Genomic DNA, 12155 nt, shown 5'->3' on the forward strand with positions numbered 1-12155 from the left:
ACTGTCGGAGGGTCAGTACTGAGGGAGTGCTGCACTGTCGGAGGGTCAGTACTGAGGGAGTGCTGCACTGTCGGAGGGTCAGTACTGAGGGAGCGCCGCACTGTCGGAGGGGCAGTACTGAGGGAGCGCCGCACTGTCGGAGGGGCAGTACTGAGGGAGTGTGGCACTGTTGGAGGGTCAGTGCTGAGGGAGTGCGGCACTGTCGGTGGGACAGTGCTGAGGGAGTGTTGCACTCTTGGAGGGGCAGTACTGAGGGAGTGCTGCACTATCGGAGGGGCAGTACTGAGGGAGTGCTGCACTATCGGAGGGGCAGTACTGAGGGAGTGCTGCACTATCGGAGGGGCAGTACTGAGGGAGTGCTGCACTATCGGAGGGGCAGTACTGAGGGAGTGCTGCACTATCGGAGGGGCAGTACTGAGGGAGTGCTGCACTATCGGAGGGGCAGTACTGAGGAAGTGTCGTTTTTCGAATGAGACTTGCCACTTATCAGCACAAGCCTGGATGTTGTCCAGGTCTTGCTGCATGCGGGCACAGACTGCTTCATTATCTGAGGGGTTGCAAATGGAACTGAGCACTGTGCAATCATCAGCGAACATCCCCATTTCTGACCTTATGGAGGGAAGGTTATTGATGAAGCAGCTGAAGATGGTTGGGCCTAGGACACTGCCCTGAGGAACTCATGCAGCAATGCCCTGGGGCTGAGATGATTGGCCTCCAACAACCACGACCATCTTCCTTTGTGCTCGGTATGACTCCAGCCACTGGAGAGTTTTCCCGCTGATTCCCATTGACTTCAATTTTACTAGGGCTCCTTGATGCCACACTCGGTCAAATGCTGCCTTGATGTCAAGGGCAGTCACTCTCACCTCACCTCTGGAATTCAGCTCTTTTATCCATGTTTGGACCAAGGCTGTAATGAGGTCTGGAGCCGAGTGGTCCTGGCGGAACCCAAACTGAGCATCGGTGAGCAGGTTATTGGTGAGTAAGTGCCGCTTGATAGCACTGTCGATGATACCTTCCATCACTTTACTGATGATTGAGAGTAGACTGATGGGGCGGTAATTGGCCGGATTGGATTTGTCCTGCTTTTTGTGGACAGGACATACCTGGGCAATTTTCCACATTGTCGGGTAGATGCCAGTGTTGTAGCTGTACTGGAACAGCTTGGCTCGAGGCGCAGCTAGTTCTGGAGCACAAGCCTTCAGCACTACAGCTGGGATGTTGTCGGGGCCCATCGCCTTTGCTGTATCCAGTGCACTCAGCTGTTTCTTGATATCACGTGGAGTGAATCGAATTGGCTGAAGACTAGATTCTGTGATGGTGGGGATATCGGGAGGAGGCGGAGATGAATCATCCACTCGGCACTTCTGGCTGAAGATGGTTGCAAATGCTTCAGCCTGACTCATCAAACACTCCCAGGGCAGGTACAGCACGGGTTAGATACAGAGTAAATCTCCCGTACCGTTAACTCTGGAGTTCCCCATGGATCTGTGCTTGGTCTCCTCCTATTTCTCATTTACATGCTACCTCTCGGTGACATCATCCGAAAACACAGTGTCGGGTTCCACATGTACACTGACGACACCCAGCTCGACCTCACCCCCACCTCTCTCGACCCCTCCACTCTCTCTGATTTGTCACGCTGCTTGTCCGACATCCAGTACTGGAGGAGCAGAAATTCCCTCCAACTAAATATTGGGAAGACCGAAGCCATTGTCTTCAGTCCCCGCCACAAACTCCGTTCCCGAGCCACCGACTCCATCCCTCTCCCTGACCACTGTCTGATGCTGACTGTTTGCAACCTTAGCGTCCTATTGGACCCTGAGCTGAGCTTCCGAACCCATATTCTCAACATCACCAAGACCGCCTACTTCCACCTCAACATTACCCGTCTCCACCCCTGCCTCAACTCATCTGCTGCTGAAACCCTCATCCATGCATTTGTGACCTCCAGACTTGACTATTCCAATGCTCTCCTGGCCGGCCTCCCATTTCCACCCTCCTTAAACTTCAGCCCATCCAAGACTCTGCTGCCCGTATCCTAACTTGCACCAAGTCCCATTCACCCATCACCCCTGTGCTCACTGACCTACATTGGTTCCCGGTCCAGCAACACCTTAAATTCAAAATTCTCATCGTTGTATTCAAATCCCTCCCTGGCCTCGCCCCTCCCTATCTCTGTAACCTCTTCCAGCCCTACAATCCTCCGGGATCTCTGCGCTCCTTCAATTCTGGCCTGTTGTGCATCCCCGATTTTCATCGCTCCACCATTGGCGGCCGTGCCTTCAGCTGCCTCGGCCCTAAGCTCTGGAATTCCCTCCCTGAACCTCTCCCCCTCTCTCTCCTCCTTTAAGACTCTCCTTAAAACCGACCTCTTTGACCAAGCTTTTGGTCACCTGACCTAATGTCTTTTTCTTTGCCTTGGTGTCAGTTTTGGTTTGATTGCTCCTGTGAAGCACATTGTGATGTTTTACTACGTTAAAGGTGCTTTATAAATACAAGTTTCTGTTGTTCTTGTAACACTGCAGCTAATGGGACAAGGCCCATCTCACGGGAATCTCATTGCAGCTGAAATTTCCTCCTCTGATTTATGTGTCAGTGACAAAGAATGAAAATATATTAAAACAACTCGTAAAAGGTGGAGGGAAGCAGGGCATTTATTGAGAGATGTATTGTGGTGAATTCTTTGATGAATCTTTGCTCACTTGGAATGTTTTCGATCGGTTAATTTGAACTTCACAATCTTCTCTTTTCAATTTGGACCTGGGTGTCGAGGGCACAATTTCAAAATTTGCAGATGATACAAAACTTGGCCGACGAGGAGTGTGGGAACCAGGCCTCACGTCCCCCTCCCCGCATCCCCCCCCTCCCCACTCCCCCTCTCTTCCTCCCTCCCCGACCCCCAATCTCCTCCCCTTCTTCCCTCTTCTCCCCCACTCCCTCCTCACTTCTCCCCACTCTTGCTGGCAAAACTCACTGTTGTTACTTTTCCCTCTCTCTCTTTCCCATGGTTTGAACAAGTTGATATGACAGCATCTGATGTTTACAACAGCTTCTCACAGACTTTCAAGGCCTTGTATCTGTCTTACCTTTAACCTTCGAGACAATCTGCTGAATGAAACTTTTCCAATTTGGCCAACCTTCCCAGCATGCTGCCTTGAACAGTCAGTTTAACCGTTCCTTTGTTGAAATAATATTTTTAACCAAACTCAGCTCCTTTAGCAGGTAATTAATAACTGGTGTTGAAAGTCCAAAATCCTTCAGTCGCCCCTCAATTGAGTGTGAGATCGAACAACTCACTTTAACCCATTCATTGAATCTGAATTGCACTCACCACAGATAAGTTTAAACATTGTTACAAGAAGTTTAATCAGCGTCACATTTACAAAAAAGTTCTTTCAAATACGACAAATGAGAAAGAAAAGTGTTACAATCATAACAAGCTGTATAATAACAAAAAGCAGAGACATGATTTTCACCCAAGGATGCTGTCCCACATTATAGACGACCTCCCTCCATTCATGATCCCCAGGGGTAGAGGTCCCCTTTTCAATGTCAGCATTACGTTGTTTTGAATGCACTGTCAGTCTATCAATATTAGGGGTTTTAAACTACAGAAGTAATCTAAGAAAGTGGTTTCCCTCATTACTTCTCAGTCTTATTCTTCAACACCCTCCCCCCACCCTCCTTTGTGGGATCCTGGGGCCTTATCTAAGGTCCTCATCCTGTGAGCATCACAGACCGATCTCCAGCCATTTGCTCTTCTAATCTAAGTTTCATTTGGTTAATATCACACATCATGATACAGACAAAGAAAATCATAATACATTGTACAGAAAACTACAGAAACTAGGCTCCCCCCAAATACTACCATATCATCAAGAAATCTTGGACTTCAAAGATCCTCCAGCTCTCCTTTTTACCATTATCCATCTTGTGGATAATTCTGGCTCAGTATTATTTCTCCCCGGCCCTCAGTTGTCCCAATTTCATCGTTAACTCGAAGGAATCCAAACCTGAATTTTGGAAATCCAAATTCTATGTCCGTCTTTACTTTAATTTCAATCCCTCTGATAGGTACCAGTGTGTTTAACACTATCCTGATTGTTTCATTAACTAGTCGGTTTCTCTATGGAGCATGTGTCAGTGCCTTGATTACCAAGTGTAAATCAGTAGTGATCCAGTATCTGTCCTCACTCTCCTGAGCACATTAACCATTTCATGTCGTGGTGTTGTCAACATGACTGAGCATGTCTGAGACCCGTCCTTCAGGGCATCTCCATCATGCGTTCCACAGACTGGTTGCCTCACGTGCAAAATATCACATTTACACACACAGCTGTTTCCCAAAATCACACCGAACGTGACATCAAATACAAGCCATTCCTGTGCTTTCAGGCTATCTGATCAACAGACCGGTGGGTGTCTGGAGGTATTTGCTTATCTCCCCCTGCGTGGTCCCGATCTCTCGGGTAGAGCCCAGGTTATAAAATATTCTTCTCACTGTTCAGTATAAGCAAGGACACAACCGTCTCCAAGAGAAAGCTATCAATTAACGATTGTTAACTCCCCTTTCCTGACTTTCACTGGATTGTGTATTGATTCCTGATTGATGCCCTTTGGGGGTTGTTCCCAGGTGATCTTTGTTTCTCACCGGTCACTCACACATCGTTTTCCTGACCCTTTGGTTTTTGGTTATCACAAAATGTCCCATTATCACCCATGACCACCTGGGACGCTGATTGTAGACTCCAATTGGTGGGGCAATTTTCCTGTTTGTGTCTCACACACTCAGTCACCTCAGTAACATCCCATAATATTCCCATTTCATGTTGGTTGTGAGCCCTGGAGGAACCTTACTGTCCAATAAACTAAAAATCACCACCCCATAAAACACAGATTAAAAGTTCCCAGTCTGGTCCAATGAATCAATACATTTGCTTAGTTTCGGACAGATGTGTTACCCCCCCTGGGCAGTCCCAGAAGCTCTCAGCGATGCCCAGGAGACCCCGGGGGTGAAATTAGTCTCTGGTGTTAGTGCAACACGGGCGATAGTGAATGGACAGCCCATTTTACACCCGCACCATTTTCTTTCCCACTGAAGTCAGTGTAACTCGGGCTGTCGATTCACCATCACTGTTTGGAGCGACCGTCAAAGAACAATTTCAAACCCCAGACTCAGATTTTCACAGCAGCACTTTAAAGGGACCGTGCCCTGTCACTACCATTCACTACTGAGATTAATACAGTCGTGCCCTGTCACTACCATTCACTACTGAGATTCATACGATCGTGCCCTGTCACTACCATTCACAACTGTGATTCATACAGTCGTGCCCTGTCACTACCATTCACTACTGTGATTAATACAGTCATGCCCTGTCACTACCATTCACTACTGTGATTAATACAGTCGTGCCCTGTCACTACCATTCACTACTGAGATTAATACAGTCATGCCCTGTCACTACCATTCACTCCTGAGATTAATACAGTCATGCCCTGTCACTACCATTCACTACTGAGATTAATACAGTCGTGCCTGCCACTATTCTGATTCACTCCTGTGATTAATACCACTACAATTCTGCAACTAAAGTGGTAAAATTCTACAACTGAAGGAGACAATTAATTGGAACGCTACGAATTACAAGCAAACTCACCAAAAGCAGCTATTTTGAGCTTTAGTGACAGATCCTCACAAAGAAAATCACAAAGACCCCGGATCCTGACAAAGAGGGGCAGTGCTGGAAGTGACATAATTAGAGGGGGCGGAGCCAGGAGTGACATCATCAGAGGGACAGAGCGGGGAGTGACATCATCAGAGGGGCACTCCTGGAAGTGACATCATCAGAGACACGCTCCCGGAAGTGACATCATCAGAGGGGCAGACCTGGAAGTGACATCATCATATGGAGCAGACCTGGAACTGACATCATCAGAAGAGCAGTCCTGGAAGTGACATCATCAGAAGGGCAGATCTGGAAGTGACATCAGTCCCGAACAGGAAGTGATGTCACCGAGTCTCCGCGATCAGGATTAATTTAACAGTTTTAGGGATGTTTCTTCCCAACAACAAAATGCCGGAAACACGGGTTCAGTGAATGTGGTTTGAAATGTGTGTAAATGTGTCAGTGAGTCAGTGACCCGGTGAAATGACACAGTCCCGGCCTCGTAGTCCAACTGAACTCGGATCCGGCTCTTAGACGGGATCGGTGGGAGGTCAGTGAACCGGGAATTGTGACCGGCACTGAGAGAAACACCAAACAAACCAGAATATAAACACCAGGATTTACTGTTTTCCCCGAGACCAGACTTGTCCCCCTCTCTCTCTGCGCTCCCACACACAATCCCTATTCTGCAGTCTTCCCCATCAGTCTCCACATCCCAGGAATGGGATTCTGAGGAGAAACTCTGGGAGCAGAGGACTTGGGGCCAGTCTTTAAACCTCTCTGGGTGAGGTGGGTAGGGTTGTTCATGTCCAGTCCCTGTTACTGATCTCAGATCATTGGACAGAACCAAGTTCCAGTTTGCTGTCTTTGGATCCAGGCTCATCGCTGACCTTTGCCCTAGAGGGGAGAGAAGAGATTGGTCAGACAGGGTTATTCCACTCCCATCAATGATTGACAGCTGCAGGGTGGGAGTGTCAGTATTTCCCAGACACTGTCAGCCCCATATTACCTCTTAGACTGTGTTCATCCCCTGTTGAATAAATGGCCTTTGATCAGAATCCCTGTTAAATAGCAGTGTGTGGGTCCCAGTGCTGTACACTCAGTGCAAACACTGCAGTGGAGACACACAGTAGCAGTCAGTTTAATCACACAAGCCCCTGGCACTGTGCACACGTTCTCCCAGACACAATGGAGGGGATTCACCGGCACACAACACATCCCACAGACTCACAGTTACAGCCCCACAATCTCAGCACTGGCTGTACTGGGAACACACAGCTCACAGGAGTGTGTCCTGGGCTTTCTCCCTCCTGTTACTGTCCCATCCTGAATACAGGAGTGTGCCCTGGGCTCTCTCCCTCCTGTTACTGTCCCATCCTGAATACAGGAGTGTGCCCTGAGCTCTCTCCCTCCTGTTACTGTCCAATCCTGAATACAGGAGTGTGCCCTGAGCTCTCTCCCTCCTGTTACTGTCCCATCCTGAATACAGGAGTGTGCCCTGAGCTCTCTCCCTCCTGTTACTGTTCCATCCTGAATACAGGAGTGCGTCCTGGGCTCTCCCCCTCCTGTTACTGTTCCATCCTGAATACAGGAGTGTGCCCTGGGCCCTCTCCCTCCTGTTACTGTCCCATCCTGAATACAGGAGTGTGCCCTGGGCTCTCTCCCTCCTGTTACTGTTCCATCTTGAATACAGGAGTGTGACCTGGGCTCTCTCCCTCCTGTTAGTGTTCCATCCTGAATACAGGAGTGTGCCCTGGGCTCTCTCCCTCCTGTTACTGTTCCATCCTGAATACAGGAGTGTGCCCTGGGCTCACTCCCTCCTGTTACTGTTCCATCCTGAATACAGGAGTGTGCCCTGAGCTCTCTCCCTCCTGTTACTGTTCCATCCTGAATACAGGAGTGTGCCCTGGGCTCTCTCCCTCCTTTTACTGTCCCATCCTGAATACAGGAGTGTGCCCTGGGCTCTCTCCCTCCAGTTACTGTCCCATCCTGAATACAGGAGTGTGCCCTGGGCTCTCTCCCTCCTGTTACTGTTACATCCTGAATACAGGAGTGTGCCCTGGGCTCTCTCCCTCCTGTTACCGTTCCATCCTGAATACAGGAGTGTGCCCTGGGCTCTCTCCCTCCTGTTACTGTCCCATCCTGAATACAGGAGTGTGCCCTGGGCTCTCTCCCTCCTGTTACTATCCCATCCTGAATACAGGAGTGTGCCCTGGACTCTCTCCCTCCTGTTACTGACCCATCCTGAATACAGGAGTGTGCCCTGGGCTCTCTCCCTCCTGTCACTGTTCCATCCTGAATACAGGAGTGTGCCCTGGTCTCTCTCCCTCCTGTTGCTGTCCCATCGTGAATACAGGAGTGTGTCCTGGGCTCTCTCCCTCCTGTTACTGTTCCATCCTGAATACAGGAGTGTGCCCTGGGCCCTCTCCCTCCTGTTACTGTCCCATCCTGAATGCAGGAGTGTGCCCTGGGCTCTCTCCCTCCTGTGACTGTCCCATCCTGAATACAGGAGTGTGCCCTGGGCCCTCTCCCTCCTGTTACTGTTCCATCCTGAATACATGAGTGTGCCCTGGGCTCTCTCCCTCCTGTTACTGTCCCATCCTGAATACAGGAGTGTGCCCTGGGCTCTCTCCCTCCTGTTACTGTTCCATCCTGAATACAGGAGTGTGCCCTGGGCTCCCTCCCTCCTGTTACTGTCCCATCCTGAATACAGGAGTGTGTCCTGGGCCCTCTCCCTCCTGTTACTGTTCCATCCTGAATACAGGAGTGTGCCCTGGGCTCTCTCCCTCCTGTTACTGTTCCATCCTGAATACAGGAGTGTGCCCTGAGCTCTCTCCCTCCTGTTACTGTCCCATCCTGAATACAGGAGTGTGCCCTGGGCTCTCTCCCTCCTGTTACTGTCCCATCCTGAATACAGTAGTGAGCCCTGGGCTCTCTCCCTCCTGTTACTGTCCCATCCTGAATACAGGAGTGTGCCCTGGACTCTCTCCCTCCTGTTACTGTCCCATCCTGAATACAGGAGTGTGCCCTGGGCTCTCTCCCTCCTGTTACTGTTCCATCCTGAATACAGGAGTGTGCCCTGGGCTCTCTCCCTCCTGTTACTGTTCCATCCTGAATACAGGAGTGTGCCCTGAGCTCTCTCCCTCCTGTTACTGTCCCATCCTGAATACAGGAGTGTGCCCTGGGCTCTCTCCCTCCTGTTACTGTCCCATCCTGAATACAGTAGTGAGCCCTGGGCTCTCTCCCTCCTGTTACTGTCCCATCCTGAATACAGGAGTGTGCCCTGGGCTCTCCCCCTCCTGTTACTGTTCCATCCTGCTCACAGCTCTGATTAAAGTCTCCATTAATTTCCACACAGTAGTGAGGATTCTGTTGTCAATTGAGATGAATCTGATGTCCCTTCTGTACATTAAACTGTTGCTCCCTGTTCACTCTGAATTCACCAACACTCCCTCTAGCCCTGGGTCTGAGACTTGGACCAATTCCCAGCTGCGAGGAGGGAACAGGTGCAGGAACTCGACCCTCGAATCCCTCGCACTGAACCCTGACTGAAGAAACGTCACCGAGAAAGAAAGGGTTAACTAGGAACAGAAAGGGTTAAATAGAAACATAAAGGGTTAAATAGAAATTATGAACATTGTGATCCCCTGTGATATAAACACACCTTGGAATATTCCCGCTCTCCCCCCGATCCCTGTCGACTGCTCGATGACAATCCCTGGGACAGGGGCTCCCCCTGTTGAGCTGATTCTGCCCCCTCCCCGGAGCACAGATACTGACAGCCCTGTGAGGGACAGTGTCCCTTTAAGAGACACTCTGATTGACAGTGTGTAACCCCGCCCCTACCTGACCCATGGCGGGTGAAGCTTTGGCCCATTGCAGTGAGGAATGTTTAAAGCAGGTGTCACTGACGACTGAGGATTAATCTCAGGCTCCTGATCCACACACACAGGGACCTGAGATTAAAGTTCGGGGATATTCCCAGCTGTCTGAACACAACTAACCCGACCTGCTAACTGGCCATAACTTTCCAAACATCCGTAGATACGGGGGGCGGTGCCAGAGGACTGGAGAATCACAAATGTTACACCCTTGTTCAAAAGAGGGTGTAAGGATAAACCCAGCAACTATAGGCCAGTCAGTTTAACCTCAGTGGTGGGGAAACTTTTAGAACCGATAATCCGGGACAGAATTAACAGTCACTTGGTCAAGTGTGGATTGAATAGGGAAACCCAGCACGGATTTGTCAAAGGCAAATCGTGTTTAACTGACCTGATAGAGCTTTTTGATGAGGTAACAGAGAGGGTAGATGAGGGTAATGCAGTTGATGTGATGTACATGGACTTCCAAAAGGCATTTGATAAAGTGTCGTATGGTAGGTTTATCATCAAGATTGCGGCCCATGGAATAAAGGGGGCAGTGGAAACATGGATACAGAATTGGCTAAGTGACAGGAAACAGAGAGTAGTGGTGAACGGTTGTTTTTCGGACTGGAGGGAGGTGTGCAGTGGTGTTCCCCAGGGGTTGGTGCTGGGACCACTACTTTTCTTGATAAATCTTCTTCTTTGGCAGTCCCTCAGGGTCGAGGATGACTTGCTTCCACTCCGGGAGGGTGGGTTCTGCGGTGGCTGAATAGTCCAATCCTGGAGCCGCAGACTCTGCCACAGGTGGGGCAGGTAGTGTTTGATAAGGTGGGTGGGTGAGACGCTCTGGATTCTGTGCGCTCTTTTTGCTGCTTACGCTTGGCCTCCGCGTGCTCCACTCGGTGACGCTCGAGGTAATTGGCGCCTTCGTGGATGCTTCTTTTCCAGTTTGGGCGATTTAGGGCAAGCGATTCCCACGTGTCGGTGGGGATGTTGCATTTTTTTAGGGAGGCTTTGAGAGTGTCCGTCTCGCGTTTCCTCTGCCCTCCTAGTGATCGCCTGCCATTGCGGAGCTCGGAGTAGAGCACTTGTTTAGGGAATCTTGTGTCGGGCATGCAGACAATGTGGCCCCGCCCATCGCAGCTGGTTGAGCGTGACCAGTGCCTCGATACTGGGGATATTAGCCTGGGAGAGAATGCTCACGTTGGTACGTCTATCCCGCCAGTGGATTTGCAGGATTTTGCGGAGGCAACGTTGGTGATATCTCTCCAGTGATTTGAGGTGTCTGCTGTACATTGTCCATGTTTCTGATGTGTACAGGAGGGCGGGGACCACGGCTGCTCTGTAGACCATTGGTGCTGGATTTGAGGTCTCGGTCTTCGAACACTCTGTTCCTCAGGTGTCACTGGCGCTTTGGAGTCGATGTTGAATTTCATCGTCGATGTCTGCTCGCACCGAGAGGAGGCTCCCGAGGTATGGGAAATGATCCACACTGTCCAGAGGCTCACCGTGGATCTTGATGGTCGGGGGGCAGTGTTGTGTGGCAGGAGCGGGCTGGGAGAGGACCTTTGTTTTCGGGATGTTTAGCCTGAGGCCCATTCTCTCATACACCTCGGTGAATGTGTCGACGATGGTTTGTAGCTCGGCCTCTGAGTGTGTGCACACGCTGGCATCGTCTGCGTACTGCAGCTCGATGACCGAAGTTGGGGTGGTCTTGGTTCTGGCCTGGAGGCGTCAAAGGTTGAACAGTTTCCCACTTGTCCTGTAGGTTAGCTCCACTCCGGCGGGGAGCTTCATGGTGATGGGGTGGAGTGTTGCAACGAGGAAGATGGAGAAGAGCGTTGGTGTGATGACGCAGCCCTGGTTGATCCCCAGTTTGCACTCGTATTGGGTCTGTGGTGGATCCGTTGGTGAGGATCACGGCTCGCATGTCATCGTGGAGCAGGTGGAGAATGGTGACGAATTTCTGGGGGTAGCCGAATTTGAGGAGGATGCTCCACAATTCCTCACGGTTGACAGAGTCGAAGGCCTTTGCGAGATCGAAGAAGGCCATGTACAGAGGTTGATGCTGCTCCCTGCACTTTTCCTGGATTTGTCGCGTGCTAAAGATCATGTCCATTGTGCCTCTTGACGGGCGGAAGCCGCATTGAGACTCAGGGAGGAGCTCTTCGGCCACTGGAAGGAGGCGGTTGAGGAGGATTCTCGCGATGACCTTTCCCGTGGTGGACATTAGGGAAATCCCTCTGTAATTTCCGCAGTCGGACCTCTCTCCTTTCTTGAAGATGGTCACAATTACGGCGTCTCTGAGATCTCCCAGCATGCTCTCTTCCTTCCAGACAAGGGTGATAAGGTCGTGTATTCGTGTCAAGAGTGCCTCTCCGCCATGTTTTCGTACTTCAGCGGGGATTCCATCAGCACCGGGGGCCTTGTTGTTTTTCAGTTGTCGAATGGCTTTTTTGACCTCACGGCGGGCTGGGGTTGAGCTGAGATGGTGACGGGCTGGGGTTGTGCTGAGATGGTGGCGGGCTGGGGTTGTGCTGAGATGGCGGCGGGCTGGGGTTGTGCTGAGATGGTGACGGGCTGGGGTTGTGCTGAGATGGTGGCGGGCTGGGGTTGTGCT

At 50.7% G+C, this 12155-nt stretch overlaps 1 protein-coding gene across 2 annotated transcripts in view; it reads right to left on the bottom strand.

The window, feature by feature from the left end:
- Positions 1-3350: 3350 nt before the first annotated feature.
- The window catches only part of LOC137311303 (E3 ubiquitin/ISG15 ligase TRIM25-like), a 28196-nt gene continuing 19391 nt past the window's right edge, over positions 3351-12155 (bottom strand). For both annotated transcript variants that reach the window (XM_067978593.1, XM_067978592.1), the window contains exon 6: positions 3351-6569. In XM_067978593.1, coding sequence (XP_067834694.1) covers positions 6040-6569 — 530 coding nt within the window. In that variant the 3' untranslated portion in view covers positions 3351-6039. The remainder of the gene's footprint in view (positions 6570-12155) is intronic.

The sequence above is a fragment of the Heptranchias perlo genome, unplaced genomic scaffold (assembly GCF_035084215.1).
Source record: "Heptranchias perlo isolate sHepPer1 unplaced genomic scaffold, sHepPer1.hap1 HAP1_SCAFFOLD_322, whole genome shotgun sequence".
NCBI lineage: Eukaryota > Metazoa > Chordata > Chondrichthyes > Hexanchiformes > Hexanchidae > Heptranchias > Heptranchias perlo.